The 20,013-nt window shown below is 38.5% G+C and overlaps 1 protein-coding gene across 1 annotated transcript; it reads right to left on the reverse strand.

The window, feature by feature from the left end:
* Nucleotides 1-1,812: 1,812 nt before the first annotated feature.
* pgm2l1 (phosphoglucomutase 2-like 1) lies at nt 1,813-19,792 on the reverse strand. Its single transcript, XM_051957948.1, is given in 17 exon segments — nt 1,813-4,790; nt 4,894-5,027; nt 8,287-8,316; nt 8,318-8,429; nt 8,431-8,540; nt 10,623-10,678; nt 10,681-10,698; nt 10,792-10,882; nt 11,011-11,191; nt 11,750-11,847; nt 11,936-12,125; nt 13,627-13,823; nt 13,909-13,992; nt 14,917-15,001; nt 16,050-16,156; nt 16,240-16,407; nt 19,420-19,792. Coding segments are annotated over 17 exon segments (1,875 nt in total). The 5' UTR covers nt 19,531-19,792; the 3' UTR covers nt 1,813-4,687.
* Nucleotides 19,793-20,013: the final 221 nt, after the last annotated feature.

Genomic DNA, 20,013 nt, shown 5'->3' on the forward strand with positions numbered 1-20,013 from the left:
GTTGTCCCTCTAACCAGGTCTAGAACCTTGTTGTCCCTCTAACCGGGTGTGGATCCTTCTTCTCCCTCTAACCGGGTCTGGAACCTTGTTGTCCCTCTAACCGGGTCTAGAACCTTGTTGTCCCTCTAACCGGGTCTAGAACCTTGTTGTCCCTCTAACCAGGTCTAGAACCTTGTTGTCCCTCTAACCGGGTGTGGATCCTTCTTCTCCCTCTAACCGGGTCTAGAACCTTGTTGTCCCTCTAACCGGGTCTAGATCCTTGTTGTCCCTCTAACCGGGTCTGGAACCTTGTTGTCCCTCTAACCGGGTCTAGAACCTTGTTGTCCCTCTAACCGGGTCTAGATCCTTGTTGTCCCTCTAACCGGGTCTGGAACCTTGTTGTCCCTCTAACCGGGTCTGGAACCTTGTTGTCCCTCTAACCGGGTCTAGAACCTTGTTGTCCCTCTAACCGGGTCTAGATCCTTGTTGTCCCTCTAACCGGGTCTGGAACCTTGTTGTCCCTCTAACCGGGTCTAGAACCTTGTTGTTCCTCTAACCAGGTCTAGAACCTTGTTGTCCCTCTAACCGGGTGTGGATCCTTCTTCTCCCTCTAACCGGGTCTAGAACCTTGTTGTCCCTCTAACCGGGTCTAGATCCTTGTTGTCCCTCTAACCGGGTCTGGAACCTTGTTGTCCCTCTAACCGGGTCTGGAACCTTGAATCACCTTATTCTTGCTCTAAAACCCCTTCCCCCTCAGGAGATCTCTCTGCCTGCCTCCAGGATCAGATAACAGCCATAAAATGTTACGACCTGCTGGAGCACATGGGAGGCTGGCACATAGAGACACACTCTTTAAGAAACAAGAACATCTTCAAAATTCATATTTCTGAGATGTATTTTGTATTTTCAAGTGTACCAAAGTTACTGAAAGTACTTCATCTATAGCATATCCAAAATTGACAGTCCTATCCCGGTCCTTCCGATTAGCCACCCCGGGCCTGGACATGGCAGATGAGGATGCTAGATCTAGTCAGTGGAGATGGATCAGGAGAAATACTCATAGCTGGGAGGTGAAATAGAGGCGGTGAGGGAGTAGACTCTGCTTTCCCCGCCTTCTTTTGCCTCTCCCAATAGGCAGAGATCCAGGAAGAGGAAGTCTAGATCAGGTGGGGGTGTGGCTTGTTAGAGCCTCTCTGGGACCATGCGGCCATTTCGGGTAAGTTTGTGTTGTCAGGTCGTGGTCTGGGTTTTTTCTTTTAAGATAGCATTAGCAGTTAGCAATTAGTACATGCACCTTGGATGAAGGCTGTTTGTATAGTCTCTGTCTGTGGTGAGTTTGGCTGAAGTAATGAAATATTTCAGTAATTAGCAGTTAGCATGTAGCAATATCAAGTTTGGTGAGCTCGCCTGATTTTGGAAGTTAAGCAGGGTTGGGCCTGGTTAGTACTTGGATGGGAGACCTTTTGGGACTACCAGGTGCTGTGAGCTTTTATCTGGACCACCTGCAGAGGACGCTGCTGCTGCTTTACTGCAGACACAACACACACTAGAATACTTTATTTATAAACCTCATTCATTTCACAACAAAAGTGCTACACAATAAAAATAACAAACCATAAAACACTAAAATGCAATGACTTCATTGACAGTCTAACAGCAGGAGACCATGGGGTGGTGTGTTTAACAGTCAGCGTGCTTTTTTTAGTCTCTGGTCAGCCTTTTTGAAAATTTTTCTGCTTTTATTTTGGCAGTGTCGAGGCCAAACTCTTAACTGGTGCTGTGTTTATTCATGTTTGTAGATTTATTCAGCTGAAAGTGAAACAGATCGAGACATTCTCAAGTTTTCTTCTGTTTTATTTCACATCTTTGAAGAACCACATCATCAGCAGTTTGTATTTTTAACACTGAAACTTCACAGACGGAGGTCTCACTCTGTCGTCTGCTCACAAAACCAAACCAAAGGCAAAAAAAAAAATGCTTCTTTAAGGAAATGCATGGAGTCAGGTGATTCTTTAACAACAACAACATGAGACACCAGAAACAGCAGCTCCTCCTCCACAGACTTCTCTCAGCTCTCCGAGTAGAAAAATAAATAACTTTCATGCAGCATTCGTCTGAACATCAAAACACAAAGAAAGAAACGGTCATGAACTCCGTTTGGTTAAAGGGACGTTTTCCTCCACGTACGGAAGTCCAGCAATGACAGAAGCGACAGAATCTGATTCACTCCCAGCAGGTCTGAGACATTTTTCAAAGTCCTGCACCTCCTTGGAAACACCAGGAATTTCTTTGAATATCTATTTTACAGAAATGAAAACAAAACTAGAATCAACAGGAAGAACATTCATCTATAATATTTAGTCCACAGGTGTTGGTGCTACTACATACGATAGATAATTATAAAAACTACACAGCCTGCAGTTCAGCTGAAATATCCCTGAATTTTTGTCACATGACCGTCGGTCGGAGCTGAGTTACTGATCGCTTCACCGTTTCTCTGAGGACTGCAGAATAATTTGGATTTTACAGAATCTGGTTTAAATAAACAGTTTATTTTTGATAAATTTTTAAATGAGAATTTGATGAAATGTCGCATTTCTTCCAACAAAACGACACGTCTCAAATCTATAGTTCAGGGACCATCAAACCGAACAATTCTTTCTGATAAATTCTGTAATTTTTGTGATTTTTTTTTTTTAAAGATAACTTGCCTTGCAAACCCGCCGGCGGGTTTTGTGTGAAAACAACTGAAGCCTGAAAGAAGCGATTTATAACAGCAACTAACTCGTAAACTTTAAAGTTAAGCTATTGTATTTTAGTTTGACAATTGTTTGTCCACAAAAAAACACTTTTCTATGACAAAGGACCACAAAAAAAACATGTTGCATAAAAAGCTGTAAAAATAAATTATTCAGCATTTCTGCTTTGAAGCAAATCTCTGAAAAAGTTTTCTCAATGATTGTGTGGTCCATAAACGTCAGAAGATGTTCTGAATTAGTCCAAACAGCACTCAAAAACCTAAAATGTTAAATTTAGATTAAGATAATAAAAGAAAACTGTCCCATTTGAGAAATGCAAAAGTTTTTTTTCTAATTATTGAAACAGCCAGTGAGGGCAAGATTATACGATTTCTAGCTTGCAAACTCAGGGCTGATTTTGTTACCAATTAATCGGTTCTGGTTTAAATTAAACAAATATTTGGTCAAAAAATGACCAAAATCCACAGGGATTCGCTTCACCATCATTTCAGAAACGACAAACAGAAATTATTCAGGATTCTTGCTTGAAAAAACCCTTGAAACAAATATTTATTATTTGTTTTCTGTTTTCAGCTCTAATTTGATCGTTTTTATGTATTTAACCAGAAAATATTCCTACCTGAGATGATCAACACAAACTGTTTCAGCAGTCCATTAATAACTTCAGGAGAACTACAAGTCCCAGAGTGCACTGCTGTAAGAATCATCCAATCAGAGAGCTCCATTCAGACAATCCACCTAATTCTCAGTTTAATGTGAAAACAGAATGCTTAACGTTTTAGTGATTTCAAACTGGATAAAACACGTGTTTCACTGATGCGTCTTCACTTGTTTTATTTAATTTTTTTAGTGTTTAATGAAGGAAAAGAACGTGAATAGTTTAAATCAACGTCTTCTTTTGCTACTGAGGATTCTTGAGGAAGTGAAAACGCTTTTTGAGAGCCAATGTTCACTTTAACACGCGCGACAATTCTTTTTTTACCTTTATTTAGTTTTAGTCTGTAGACACAGCTTCTGATTCTGATCTTTTTGGATTTTTAGTTTATTTCTGTGACTACAAACCAAATTATTTACTGTGTTGCCACAAAACAATCGACATCGTTGCAGCAAAACATTTTTCTTCGCTACAAACCAGCGTTTTGATGAAGTGTATTTTGTGTTTAAACCAAAGCTTGTAAAAACAGAATAATTTCGTCGTATTTCGTAGACTTTTTTGACGTGATTTCTTTAGGGCTTCAACTAATTATTAATTTATCTTTTATAAACATCAGAAAAAGTCAAACATTAAATCTGAGGTGTTGTCGATTAAATTTACAGCAGTTTGTAACAAAAGAACCACCTCAAACCAGCATTTTATTCTTTAAAAATAACTACATTCTTAAAACGTTTGCGCATTCATTTTTCTGTCAACCAGCTAATCAATAATTAGCTGAGTGTTGCTGCTTTTTGTTTGTATTTTCTTTTTTAAAAAACTTAAGATAAAGAAAGGAAATAGAATAATTTGGTTTGCAGTTTTAGAAGAAATTAAAAGCTTTTTCCCTTTTTTTTTGGTGTTATTTTGACACCATCAGGCTGCCATACTGAAACACTTTGATTTGTTTTGTGCCTGTTTTTTTGTCGTTAATGGACTTCCATATAATTCCATATAAACTAGTTTATCTGAAGTCTTTTGTAATTCCAGCCGTTCATTTAGTTCATTTCTTCTTGAACGCTCCCTGAAACTGAAGATTCACTCTTTGGTCGGACGTCACAGTTTTCCCATCATGCTCTGCTGCGCGGTGGCGAATATTCAGGAAGCTCAGACTGAATCTGACCACTGAATCTACTGATGATCTTTAAATGGACCAGTTCTTCAGTCTGACTCCGGAGTGAAGTGGCTGCTCTAATTCGTCTACAGACACGACAGGATGTGATGTGACTGACAGGAAGCAGGTACGAGGAGGCGGGGCTTATACGAGGCGGCGAATCAGGTTGTTCTTCTCGGGTTCCAGGAACTCGTCCAGCAGAGCGGCCGTGATATTCCGAAGCTCCTCCTCCAGCCGACAGACCTCACTGCAGCAGAGAGAGATGATGTCAGCGAGGCCACGCCCACATGCCATGATGTCACACACATATGAGGTCATAATATACTAATACAACAAGCGGGTCAGCTGACCTTTTCCCCGGCGCGGCGCAGAACTCGGTGTAGTATTTAATCTTTGGTTCGGTGCCGCTTGTCCTTAGCGTCGCCACGACGCCGTTCTGCAGAGTGAAGGTGATCATCTGACTGCTCCTCAACACGGGAAGAACCTGCACAGGTAAACACACCTGTTCAGAAGGTCTCAAACTACAGATACCAGCTGAACAATTATCCAAAATCAACTTAAAACCAAGTGAAAGAAACTAGTCCAGAACCAGCTCTAAGACCTGTCTAAAACTAACTCCAAAACACACTCCAAACCCAGTCAAAAACAGTCCAGACAATTTAAAATCTAGGAGAAAACCTTGCTCAGAACCAGACAAACAGTCTAAAACAAACTTTGGCTTAAACCTGCAGTCTAACCAGCTGTGACAAGAAAATGGTCCCAAACACACGGTCCAAAGCAGCCCAAAAACCAGCCCAAACATCTCCAAGTACGACATTCAACACCAGCCAATACCATCTAAAACTGGTCCCAAAACCAGTCCTAAAGTAAGAACAGCCTATAGTAGATCTAAACCAAGTCAGAATCAATGCAAGCCAGCCTAACACCAAAACCGAGTAAAAACTGATCTAAAACACAAGTAAAAAAACTGATCTAAAACACAGTAAAACCTGAATCTAAAAACCCAAGTAAAAACTGATCTAAACACAAGTAAAAAACTGATCTAAAAACCAAGTAAAAAACTGATCTAAACACAAGTAAAAAAACTGATCTAAAACCAAGTAAAAACTGATCTAAAACACAAGTAAAAAACTGATCTAAAACCAAGTAAAAAACTGATCTAAAACACAAGTAAAAAACTGATCTAAAGATCAAACCAAGTAAAAAACTGATCTAAAACCAAGTAAAAAACTGATCTAAAACCAAGTAAAAAACTGATCTAAAACCAAGTAAAAAACTGATCTAAAACACAAGTAAAAAACTGATCTAAAACCAAGTAAAAAACTGATCTAAAACCAAGTAAAAAACTGATCTAAAACACAAGTAAAAAACTGATCTAAAACCAAGTAAAAAACTGATCTAAAACCAAGTAAAAAACTGATCTAAAACAAGTAAAAAACTGATCTAAAACAAGTAAAAAACTGATCTAAAACCAAGTAAAAATGATCTAAAACCAAGTAAAAAACTGATCTAAAACAAGTAAAAAACTGATCTAAAACCAAGTAAAAAACTGATCTAAAACACAAGTAAAAAACTGATCTAAAACCAAGTAAAAAACTGATCTAAAACACAAGTAAAAAACTGATCTAAAACCAAGTAAAAAACTGATCTAAAACACAAGTAAAAAACTGATCTAAAACCAAGTAAAAAACTGATCTAAAACCAAGTAAAAAACTGATCTAAAACAAGTAAAAAACTGATCTAAAACAAGTAAAAAACTGATCTAAAACCAAGTAAAAAACTGATCTAAAACACAAGTAAAAAACTGATCTAAAACCAAGTAAAAAACTGATCTAAAACACAAGTAAAAAACTGATCTAAAACCAAGTAAAAAACTGATCTAAAACACAAGTAAAAAACAAGTAAAAAACTGATCTAAACCAGTAAAAAACGATCTAAAACCAAGTAAAACTGATCTAAAACACAAGTAAAAACTGATCTAAAACCAAGTAAAAACTGATCTAAAACCAAGTAAAAAACTGATCTAAAACACAAGTAAAAAACTGATCTAAAACCAAGTAAAAAACTGATCTAAAACCAAGTAAAAAACTGATCTAAAACAAGTAAAAACTGATCTAAAACCAAGTAAAAAACTGATCTAAACACAAGTAAAAACTGATCTAAACACAAGTAAAAAACTGATCTAAAACCAAGTAAAAAACTGATCTAAAACCAAGTAAAAAACTGATCTAAAACCAAGTAAAAAAACTGAATCTAAAACCAAAGTAAAAAACTGATCTAAAACCAAGTAAAAAACTGATCTAAAACCAAGTAAAAACTGATCTAAAACCAAGTAAAAACTGATCAAAACCAAGTAAAAAACTGATCTAAAACACAAGTAAAAAACTGATCTAAAACACAAGTAAAAAACTGATCTAAAACCAAGTAAAAACTGATCTAAACAAGTAAAAAACTGATCTAAACAGTCCAGAGCACCCCACAACATGTCCGAATATTACATTCAAAACAATTCAAAATGATCCACAACCAAGTCCAAGGCAGTCCAAAACCAGCACGAAACACTTCTAAACTGGCCCAAAACCAAAATGAGCCTATAATAGGTCCAAAACCAGCCTAAAACTGGTCCAAAACAAACTCTGAACCAGTCTAAAAACATTCCAAACACACATCTAACTTTGAAAGTCGAGAACAACTCTCAAACTATCCAAAATCCTAGTTCAGAATCAGTGGCAAAACCAGCCTCAAAACCAGTCTAAAATCTCCAGAACTACCTCTAAAACATATCAAAAATAATAGTCCAGATCCAAACCAAAAACTACCCCTAAAACACGCCTAAAACCAGATCCAAAATACCCCAGCACCCCCAAACCCATTCTATATAACGTCCCAATAACTACGTTCAGAGAGAATCTAAAACATGTTTAACTTTGGAGGTCCAAACTAATCTCAAACTATCCTGAAACATGCCTAAATCTAGTCCAGTTCCAGACCAAGCCAGTCTAAACTAAGCCACAACAGTCTAAAGCAAACTTAGTTTAAACCTCCTTAAAAACCAAGTAAAAATATTAGTCCAAAACCAACCTAAAACATGCCAAACAATTTGAAAATCCAGTCTAAACCAGATCCAAAACCAGTCCAAACCAGCATGTGACAAGTAAAAACTGGTCTAAAACTCAGTCCAAAGCCACCCCAAAACATGCCCAAATACTGGGTCCAAAACAATCCCCACATGCTCCGAAGCAAGTCCAAGACAGTCCAAAACCAACAAGAAACGCTTCTAAAGTGTTCCAAACAACCTGAACCAGTCTAAAACATTCCAAACACGTCTAACTTTGGAAGTCCAGAACTAATCTCAAAACTGTCCCACAACGTCAAAACCACGTCCAGATTCAGTGCAAAACCAGCCTAAAAACGTAAACCTCCAGTACTACGTCTAAACATGTCCAAAACGCAGGCCAAGATCCAAACCAAAACTACCTGAACCAGTTTGGGAACAACATCCAGAACCACTCTACAACATGTCCTTAAAGCATCCGAACTCTAACCAGTATAAAACAGTTAAAGGAGAGTTACCTACCAACAGCACTGAAGGTTCAGCCAACACTGATCTGATTCAGACTTTTATCTCTTTACTTAAACAGAATTCACTTTTGTACATGTACAGTTGACGTTAGATTTTCTCTGTTGTTGAATCAGCTTTGAGTAAATGTGTGTTGTGTCGCTGATGCTGTTTCTGCTCTCACAGATCTGAGGTCGGCTCGGCTGCTGTCGTAATCCCGTAGTAACGTCTCTAACGTGGACAATCTGGACGCCGCCGCACGTCTTTGGGTAAGAACCGTCACCATCAAAGTTTCTGATGCGACTGAAGATTTCTGGATGGTCGGAGGTCGTTGCAGACGACGTAGGAGGTTTATGAGACGTGGTAACCGTACCTGGAGACAGAAGTAACAAACAGAGGGTGAAAATACTGAAAATTCTGCAAATTTTTTTTACTGAACTTAGTTTTGGGACCACAAGTAAATAAACAGATCTGAAATGACATGGATTAACTCATTGAAGCTAATTTAGGTCAAATCACCAACACAAAATAAGAATTACTACGGTGGCCGACAGGGGCAAACACGCTGCAAACACAGAAATGATCCAAAACCAGAAACTCACAAACGCATGAAACACATGCAAGAAAAAAAAGCTGCAAGAGAAAAAAAATACTGCAAGAGAAAAAAATGCTGCAAGAGAAACATGCTGCAATCACAGAAACGCGCAGAAGCAGACTTGCAAAATCACAAACAGATGCAAATGAAAAGTGTTGCAAATATATAAAAACACACACAAACCCCAGAACAAGCGCAAGAGAAAAACGCTGCAAATTCAATCCACAACGGAAGTGCACCAGACATGAAGAGACGGAAGAAGGAAAGCAGAAGAAAGAAGAAGTGAAAGTTCTGATATTTTAGTGTAAAAGGACGTTTTCATTTAGTTGTAGCATCATTACTTGCTGCATCTTTATACAAATATATTTTTATACAATATTATCGAAGAGCAGCGCACTCCGTTTGTGGATTGAATTTGCAGCGTTTTTCTCTTGCGCTGTTCTGGGGTTTGTGTGGTTTTTATCATATTTGCAGCATTTTTCATTTGCATCTGTTTTGTGATTTTGCAAGTCTTGCTTCTGCGTCGTTCTGTATTGCGCATGTTTCTCTTGCGGCATTTTTCTTGCATGTGTTTCATGTGTTGTGAGTTTTTGGTTTGGGATCATTTCTGTGTTGCAGCACTTTTGCGGTTTGCAGCGTGTTTGCCCTGTCGGCCACCGTACAAAACACTTCATAACTCCAAAATGACAAAATGTTCACCTTTGCGAAATAGGTTATGTTATGTAATTTATTTAAGAATAAGTCCTGAAGAGACTTTATTAGACACACACACAAGGATGGAATTAAGTTCAGTTTTACTTTTTATGTTTTAGTTCCAGAATGTTTTCAGTAGAAAGACTGCATCCAGACGAGCGTAATTAAATAAGTTGACTTGATTGTCTTTAGTCTTATTGTTAATTAAATTACAGATAAATTCCACCTGAGGCCTTTTTACAAACGAGCAAACACAACAGTTGATTCTTATGTGGGAATATCTACTTTCAAGAACCAGAACTGAACAGAAACTTTGTTCAAATGTAATACAACTAAAACAATAACTGTGTGAGTCCGGTGGCAGATACCAAAACTCTTAATGTTTGCTGCCCTCTGCTGGAGAAGCTTTGTAAACCTCCAAAACAATTCTGTTGTTTGATTTTAATCCAATATCTTAATATCTTAACAATATATAAAGACTTCATATATTAAAATTAAAACAAATGCAGTGAAGAAAAACTTTGTTACGTTTTGTAAAGTCACAAATTCATTCATTTGTTTCAAACATTTACGAGTGCAGAAGAACACTCACTTTCTTGTGTTCAGATTTAATAAAGTCGATATTTTGTGACACAAATTTAGATTTGACATTTGCAAAAGTTCCTAATAATGTTTTCACTTTGTCAGTGTGGGTCATTTTGGGTACAGGAGGTCTCGACTTACGGCAGAGTTCTGTTCTACAACCTGACGTAAGTCGAATCCATCAGAGGAGTCTGATTATGCTGGGAGCCATAATGACGGGCAGAAGTTAGAATGTAGCACAGTCCAAGATGGCGTACAACCGGAAGAATTTAAACAAAGCCGTCTTAATAGCGCTGCGTACGACGTATCATCCGCTCGACTCATACTAGTTCCACATAACCAGTTCAGACGTAACGATGAACCGGCATACGTCGTAAACCGAGGACCCCCAGTATGAGGATGGTAAAAATGCAGTTTCATCCATTTAAAACTGGATTTAATTAGGTCCACTACACAGTAAAGTGAGCCGTCTCCTCTGTTTATGTAAACTTATATCTAAATAACTTATTTTTGAGCTCTCTGTCTGATGAATATTGTAAACAGTGAATTTAAGTATCACCCATCATGGCCCTTTGAAGATGTGGAGCAGTAGAATCACTACGTCTGGTAGATATTGTCAGCGTTGGTTCAGCGTCAGGTTTTCTTGTGGAGTAAGCGCCATCTTCAGCCACGACCACCGCTGAGCTGACGCCGTCTTTTCCTGGAACATGTTGCCGCAAAGAAAACCTGAAGAAAACAACACAAGAGAGGCCCGACTTACTCGGCTGAAGTAGTTGAGTGTTTGCACAAATCTGAGCAGTAAAATCATGAACTTTTTACCAATTGACTCCTCAAATGCAAATATGACCTGTGTCCTGTTTTGGAGAGTTCGTGGATTTGTTCCCGATCCATTAAACCCAGGGAAAGTTTCCTGTGGACACAAAGAGACATCGACCCATTTCACCACTTACACTTTGACAGAAAACACAGAAATGCAGTCAGATTAGCGTCGTGTTCGCTAATAACTGCAGGTGTTGTTTCTAGATGTGGCCATCGCACCTCGAAGTGGAAGCCCTCGATCCGAGCGAAGGCCTGAAGGATCTTGGAGGAGACGGTGGTCGCCAACATGTAAACGTTCTGAGTGTCCGCCGGCTCGTGATGACTCTCCTTCCAGTTAAAGAACATCCACCAGCCCAGCAGTGCTGCCAGCTCGTTTCCTGTGAACACCTTCCAACCACACCTGCAACACAGGCAGACACAGGTAAGTACCCCTGCAACACAGATACATGTGAAGGACACCTGGAATACAGGGAAATACTGCAATAAAGGGAAATACAGGTACACCAGACCTGCAACACAGAAACAGGTAAATAGGTCTTCCACACAGGTAGATGAGGGTAAACTACACCTGGAGCACAGTTAGATACAAGAAAACTACACTTGCAGTACACATCCAGGTAAACTACACCTGCAGCTGTGGGTAGATACACCTGTGACACATTTAAAATAGGTAAACTACATATTTAACAGAGACAGGTACAGGTTCCATCAAAGGCAGACACATAAAAATGCCTATAATACAGGTAGTTACAGGTAAACTACACCTGCAGCAGAAACAGATACAGGTAAACTGCCTCTTCAACACCATTAGATCTGCCTGAATCACAAGTAAATCCAGGTGAACTACAACACCAGTAAATGGCACCTTCAGTACGTCTGCAGGTAAACCACACCTGTAGTGTTTTAGTTTACGTTTCAGCTCTCACTACTCTGAAGTCTTTGAGCAAACGGTCGGTACCCGTCAGACTTCTCTGCCACGGCCAGACGGTCGGCATCAGGATCCGTCGCCAGAACAATCCGAGCGTTCTCCTTCTCTGCCAGAAGAAGAGAAAGCTCCTAGAAACCAGGAGAAAGAAATACTTGTGATTACTTAGAGAGAAAATGAAATACTTAGCTTCTGAAATAAATTCAGGATCTGTCCTACCAGGACGGACTCTCCCTCCTCGGGGTTTGGGCAGCGTACGGAGGAGAAGTTGGGGTCAGGATCTTTCTGCTCGGGGACGGGGATGGGAGGAACGAAGCCAAACACCTGGAAGGCCTCCTGGACGAAGACGTGTCCGACGCCATGGAAGGACGAGTGGACAAACTTCAACGGACAGCTGCTGTTCAGTTCCCTGGAGACACATCAGATGTCATCAATGTTCATATTTTTTTTCTGAGGTACTTCAGCTCAGTTACGTACAACGACCGCATTCAGAAGACAACACCAAAGATGAGGCAGGCAGCAGTTCCAAGAGTAAAAGGACAAACTCTTGACAGCTCTGGATCAGCTCTAAAACATAGACTAGATTAGGTAAACTAGCTCCAGTAGTTCAGGAACCCATTGCAGAAGTAGAGGAACTAACTCCAGAGGCAAAGGGACTGGCTGTATTTGTCCCTGGACCAGCTCCTGATGTAGGGTACTAGATTCACAGTCAGAGGAACTGACTGCAGATGTCCCTGAATGGGCCCTGTAGGTGGAGGAACTATACTTAGAGGTAGAGGACCTGGATCCAAAGATATAGGAACAGTTGCAGGGGTGTAGGGACTAACTCCATGGGCTCTCGGACCATGTCCAGAGGTAGGGCCTTATTTCAGGGGTAGAAGAACTTCTCTGGCTCTAGAGGACCCTGGGCCTCAGAGGTTTGTTAACTAGATTCACAAATGGAGGAACTGACATCACAGATCCCAGAGACAAATCCAGAGCTAGGTATATAGAATCAAAGTTAGAGGAACTGACTTCATAGATCCAGGAACCAGCAGCAGTCCTAAAGAGAGTGGCATCATAGGACCCTGGACCAGCTCGAAATGTAACAGGACTTGATTCAAACGTGGAGGAACCGGCTGTAGAGTTCTCCTGATCAGTTTCATAGGTAGAGGAACTTCCTCCTAATGTCCAGGATCAAGCAACTGAGGTAAAGGGACCATCTTCATAGGTCCCTAGTCCAGTTCTAGATGTAGGGGAACTAGTTTCAAGGACAGAAAACCTGTCTCCAGAGGTCCCTGGACCAGATCTACTGGTAACAGGACTACATCCAGAGGTAGGGAACTGGTTGCAGAGGTCGCTTGACCAGCCTTGGAGGCGGGTGTCTAGATTCCGAGGTAAAGGAACTGACACCATAAGTAAAGGGACTACTTTCATAGGTCCCTAAACCAACTCCAGATGTTCGACTAGATTCAGAGGTAAGGGAACTGGCTCCAGGGGTAAAGGGACCACCTTAGTAAGTAGAGGAACTGGTCTAGAATTTCCAGTAACTAACTACAGAGGTAACAGGACTATCTCCATATGTCCCTGGACAAGCTTCAGAGGTAAAGACCTGGTCATAGATGCATGAACTCCAGCAAGGAGCAAGTTCCAGTTGTTGACAACTTGGACGAAAAACACCTGGATGAGCACCTGAGACAGAAAAGACCGAATCCCTCTGATGTTGTCCAGGTTGAATCGACAAAACCTACTGCTGTCATGTTCAGGAAGAAGCAGAAGATCATTCTCAGGTTCCTCACTGTCCTGAGCCGCCATCAGTAGAGGCATCTCCTTCCTGAGGGGACTTGGTCTGGTCCAGGTTCAGCTCTAGATGGAACCTTGACCTCCGAGGTAAACAGGTTAGAGGCAGCAGGAAGAGTATCTGTGAATACCTGTGGAAGCAGAGGGAGGAGAGTTCGTCCATGTAGCAGCTGTTGATCTGGGTCAGGGGGTCGGTCCTCAGGGAGCTGTGGTCCACCAGATCCTGGTCCCAGCAGGAGGCGCTCCAGGGCTCCAGCTCCTCCTCGATGCTGCGAAGAATCTCCTTGTCATGAGGTGAGGCGATCTGAGCGCCGTTCGACCAGTACACCTGCAGAAGGAGGAGAGGTTCGGCTGTGTTCTGGTTTTTAACAGAAAACTCGGTATTTGAAGTTCTGCGCTTGATTAAGACTCACCTTGTATCCGTTGTCTTCTTTAGGATTATGAGAAGCAGTGATCATCACTCCGGCTGCTGCTCCCAGCTTCTTCACAGCGTAAGGCTGGAAAAAGCAAAATAATCAGTGCACCAGCGCCCCCTGCTGTGTGCACATAGACGTGTACAGTTTGTTTCATTTTAAAAAGCTCATTTCAGACAAATGCAGCTTTTAAGCTTCAAATATACGAAATTAAAAGTTACTACTATTGTAAAACAAAAAAAGTGCAAAGAAAATTGTAAATTTTACTCATAAATGTAATAGTTTGATAGTAAACTCCAAAGTGTTTCCTTTAATTGATGGTGTTTCCATGACGTTGACATCAAAACCAGAAATGATGGACAGCAAAAGTTTACCTCAGTAATTAAAAGGAAGTCTGAATAATGTCGGTACCTTGTTGAAAATGTTAATGAAACATCTCAAAACATTGGTAATAAAATGTCTGAAAGAGCTGTTGGAAATATTTTAAAATGTATGAAAAATGTCCAGAAGTCTTGAAAAAACATTGATTAAAAAAACAAAAAAATCTTAATAAAATGTCAGAAAAAGTTTATAAAATTTTTTAAAAAATATTAATAAAAATTAAAAATAGTGTTCGTAAAAATAAAAAGTTAAATGTTAAACATTTTACATATAATGATGTTTGAAAAATGTCCTAAAGTCAAGATGAGAACACCAAAACAAGCTCGATGAAACGTCTATAATTGTAAAAGATAAAATGTTTTAAATGTTAATGAAAAATAAAATAATATTAATTGAATTTTTTTAATAAATTCAAAAATTATCTTTATGTTTTTAAAAATTCCAAACAGTTTTAATAAATGTTTACATGAGAAATTTACACTAAATAGAGACATACAGACTTAGAAACATGACAAAATGAATCTAATTATTAAGTCTAAATTATAAACAGACAAATAATTAAAAATAAAAATAACACAACCGTGAGATTGAACGGTTTGATAAAAACAGCTGTGAGTGTTTCCTCACCACGTACGGCGTCGGGACAAACGAGGAGAAAAGATGAACGGGAACTTCTCTGCTGAGCATCACGGCCGCTGTCAGCTTTGCCAAACTGAAACAGAAACAAAAAGCGAGCGAGGAATTATTTGGTAACATCTGTCCATCCAAGTTTCCATAAAAACCAACAGAAAGCTTCAATTTATCCACATTCTTTGACTCTGAACTGAAGTACTCAGTGAACTAGAGAACACAAAGTAACGCTATTAAAATATCTACTAAAGGTTAAGAATTTAAAAAGAAATGCTAATACAGAGTGTTCGAAACAATGTTAAAAAGGTTTGAAAAAACAAGAAATAATTCACAGCAATGCTAAAAAATTTAAAATGATTTAAAAATTCTAAATATAGTTAATAAAATGTGCTTTCCTCATAAAAAAAGTCAAAAGAATGTAAATATGATGTCCACATTTTTAAAATAGAAATTTAAAATACTAATAAAAATTCAAAACAATGTTAACAAACTGTCCATAAAACTGTATCAAAATCTTTAAAAAAAAAGTTAATAAGAAGATTTCTAAAATGGTTTCATAAAAAATCTAATTAATGGTCATAAAACATCTGAAAAATTTGAAATGTTTGTAAAAAAAAAGTCAATAATATGTGTAAAAAATGTTAAGAAAATTAAATAGAGTTAATAAAATATCTACAAAGGGTTCAGAATTTAAAAATTCTAGTTCATAAAATGTGCTTTATTCATAAAAACTCAAAAGAATGTAAATATGACGTCCACATTTTTAAAATAGAATTTTTAAATACTAATAAAAATTCAAAACAATGTTAACAAACTTCAGCACATTAAAAAAATGTTAATAAGAGGATGTCTAAAATGTTTTCATAAAAACATCTAACTAATGGTCACAAAATATCTGAAAATGTTGAAATGTTTATAAAACAATGTCAATAATATGTGTAGAAATGTTATGAAAAATCTAAATGACGTTAAAAAAATGTTTGTAAAATGTAAAAAATATTTCAATAAAATACATCAAAATAATAATGTTTGAAATTTCGTATCTAGAATGTCTGAAAAGTTATTTTAAAAAGTAAAATATTACATTATGTATTACATTATATATTCTAAACTATTTGAGTTTTATTTACCGCTCACTGCTGCAGCCGCTCTCCTCCTGTCCTCTGGTGTCGAAACCAACGACCAAACCTCTGCTGCTGACGTCTGGAAAATACCTGCACAGGTGAGAATACAAACCCTGCAGACAGACAGAACAGGTAGGACGTCAGTTTACCTGCACAGGTGTGTTAACTAATGTGGACGTTACAGGTGTGAACTGACCTGTGTGGACTGGATGACGGTGAGGTCGTTGATCCGGTTGAATCCGGCTCCCATCGGCGCTCTGAGTCCGGCGGTACCGAAGCTCATCCTGCTGCAGAATCTGGACCTGAGCTCGTCCAGGTGACCTGCAGCCATCAGAGCGTCCAGCTGAGCCCGAGTCCAGCGGTTCTGGACCGAAGGAGAGAAAATCAGCCGCAGGTTAACTCTCACCTGAAACTACCTGCAGGTAAGAAAGCCTGACTTCAGTCTGCAAACATTTTATTCTAAAACTCGGCGATTCTCAGAGTTTTCTGTCAAGTAAAAACTAAAGTAAATGTTAAATTATATTTTTATCATTGGGGGGTGTGATAATAAAAATGTTTGTTCAATAATTTATTATTAATTTATTATTAAAATAATTAAAATAGAATTCATAAAGTGTTTGGAAAAAGTCAAAGGAATTGAATACGATGTTGATGCAAAGTTCAGAACAATATTGTCGAATTATTACATTTTGGAGAAGGAATTCCAACCAATCTTAATAAAATGAAAAGTACTAATAAAATGTCTGAAAGTAAGAATGAAAGATTCAAAACAACTTTTATTAAATGCTTTTAAAAAGTCTTAAAATCAAATCAGATATATCTCAAGTAAATGTCCAACAGTTGTCATTAAATATTCAGAAAAATCAATATAATCTTAATAAAATATGAGAAAAAAATGTGCAAAATGCTACTATAATAGTCTAATAATTTGTACATTAAATAACAATTTTAATGAAATAAAAACATTTTAATAAACATTCATTAGGACAATCTTCAGAAAATATGTGGGACAAAGAATTCAATAAAATTTTGATGCAAAGTTTAGAACAATCTTGCCGAATCATTTAAAAACATTTTAATAAATTCTAACTGATGTTATACAATAGCAAAACATCAGAAAACTACCAACAAAACGTCTCAAAATGTTAATAAAATGTTCAAAACTTTGAATATAAAAAATGTGAACCCAATATAAAATATCTAAAGATTTTAAATTAAAAAAATCAAAACAGTGTTAATAAAACACCAATAAAAAAATAAATAATTTCATCAAACTGTCTGAAAAATGTCTTGAATGGCTTGAAATCATTTTTAAATACTTCCAAACAACCTCAGTAGAAATATCTGAAAAATATTAAAACAAAAAAGCCCGAAGAGAAATTTTAATCAGGTTAGAATCAGGGTTTGTTTCAGGTTTAAGGGCCTCAGAATGAGTTTTACTGATCCTCACGAAAACTACGGTCAGTAGAAACAGTTAAATCTATTTATTATTAGAAAAATAAAGAGTCTGAAAGTTATTTAATTTAAAAGGTGAAGAAGTCTTGGTCCTACCATTACAGACAAGATAACCGACGTTCATACGTGTTCTCTGCCAGAGGATAAAGATAGATTCTAACATGTGTGAGTCTTTTCCAGGCGGCTGACATTTACAGCGGAGGTCGATAACATCTGAGGCAGCCGCGACCTTTAAACAACCAAAGTCAGGAGGCCGACAGAGTTTCACTAAACTTCACACAGGAATGAAAACTAATTATTTAGATCCAATGAAACTCTGTTTGTGTTTTAGTTTAGGAGCAACGGTGCCACCATGTGGACAGATTTTAACACTGCGGGCTACACATTGGTTTATTCACAAACATTGAGAGTTGGAGCTAAGAATGCAGGTGTCATCTGCATAGAAACTGATTTTTACTTTTGTTTAGCAGGTTAAAAAATAATAAATAGACATAAAAATAATAACTAAGCATGTACGAATAATAAATAAGCAGATACAAATAACAAAAAAAACAAGCAGAGGTCCTAATACGGAGCCTTGTGGTTCACCATAAGTAACAATAAGTGGGAAAAAAATATTTACAGGATAAAATGTGAATATTTTAATCTTCATGCTCTTGTTCTGCTGTTACTAAATATTATCTAAAAATAACATAGAAACTCCTTTTTTTAAAAAGCATTTTTCATTTGTTTGTACCCGAGACCACAGCTCAACATCCGTCTTCCGTATTTACAAACTCTAAGATTAACAGAGTTGGAGCTAATAATGAGGGTGTCACCTGCATAGAAACTGATATTTACCTACATTTATGTATGTACAAATGATAAATAAGCAGGTAGAAATAATAAATAAGCTTGTACAGATAATAAATAAACAAGCAGAGGTCCTAATAGAGAGCCTTGCGGTTCACCATAACTAAGAATATGTGCAATAAAATTTGTTTTACAGGCTAAAATCTGAACATCTTTGTCATCTTCATGCTGTTAAATAATCTGCTCCATAAACAACACAGAAACTCCTCATTTTTTAGCAGTTAAATCAGTTTTATTTCATTTGTTTACATCTGAGACCACAGCTAAACATCTGTAATTTCAAAATAATGGATTAAACTTTACTGATGTTGTGCAGACAAACCAGAGAAATGTATCCAGACTAACAGATGCATTCATGACCAGCCTGTTCTGTGGTGATCTGAGCATCTTCCAGATTTTTTCACACCTTTTTTTAACTCACAGCTACAGAGCATCTGATGCATGAATAAAGCTGCAGGCGGCATCACGGGCCTTTTATGCGGAAAACTGCTGAGTCACGCTGTTCTGTAATCGCCTGATAACCCCCAGAGCTAATCTGCATCACGAACCAGACAGCAGCCGGCCAGCAGCTCCGCACTGCGGCCGACGCAACCTCACTGACCGGCTCCCTCACTCAAAACTCCCACTGAAAATCCGTCGATTTAAGGTTTAGCTGCGTATTTGACAGAAATCTATACGTTAAAATACAGAAGTGTTCATATTTTCTGAATGGCATGTTGTGCTGTATTCGGTGTAAAGAGTTTAAATTGTATCATTCTGTTTTGAAGAAATTAGATGTTGACCTGATCCCCAGAGCTGCGGTTCTCTCCCAGCCGGCCTCGTAAGCGGCTCATGAAGTTCATGTTTAATGACGAAAAAAGCGGCTTTTAGTGAGAAATTATTGGGCCGATTTGTTCAGAAAACCATATTTATCTGTAAAATCTTCATCTGAAACGTGTGTTTTCATAATTTATCGTCCGGATTTAGTCTCACGTTAAAATGGTTTATTTCCAAAGGGAGTCTGGGCGATGTTGCCTCCGTTTAACTCGCACAGACCGGGCTGAAGTTTGCCCCACTAACAGACACTCACCCGGTCCCAGGTTAGCCACTGGTGCACCGCCTTGTCCAGCTGCGGGTCGCCGGTGCTCTGGCACCTCATGTTGGCGTTCAGGTCGCCGTTGACCTGGTCGTTGTCCCCCATGCTGACGGACCTCAGGCTGGCAGCAGCAGGGCCATCGCACGGCTGCCGCTGCGGGTGAACTCCGCCTGGATGTCCGCCTTTAGCTCCGCGCAGCGCGGCCACAGCGAGCTACCGTTACACCGCGTGACCACCGGAGGCCGACAGCAGCCCGTTAACTGCCCGTTAGCCGACAATAACCCTCCTGAACGCTCCAGAGGGAAGTTTGAGGGAACAGAAACCTGAAAGTTCCAACCGAGTCAAGGTCCGTGAAGGCAGCACGCACAACTTCCGCTTCATTTAGAAAATAAAAGCCTTTCATATAGATTTATTGAAACTTTACCAAAGAAAAACACTTTAATCACGTGTTAACTTCGTTTTTCACGTGTAGTACATTCATATTACTAATGTTATTATTAGACTGTGCCTTAAACAATACAATTAAACTCAAAAATTCTCAACTTCCGGGACAGTTGTATCTAACTACAGGAAGCTTTAAAGCTTCTG

This window comes from Acanthochromis polyacanthus, chromosome 13 (genome assembly GCF_021347895.1).
Source record: "Acanthochromis polyacanthus isolate Apoly-LR-REF ecotype Palm Island chromosome 13, KAUST_Apoly_ChrSc, whole genome shotgun sequence".
NCBI lineage: Eukaryota > Metazoa > Chordata > Actinopteri > Pomacentridae > Acanthochromis > Acanthochromis polyacanthus.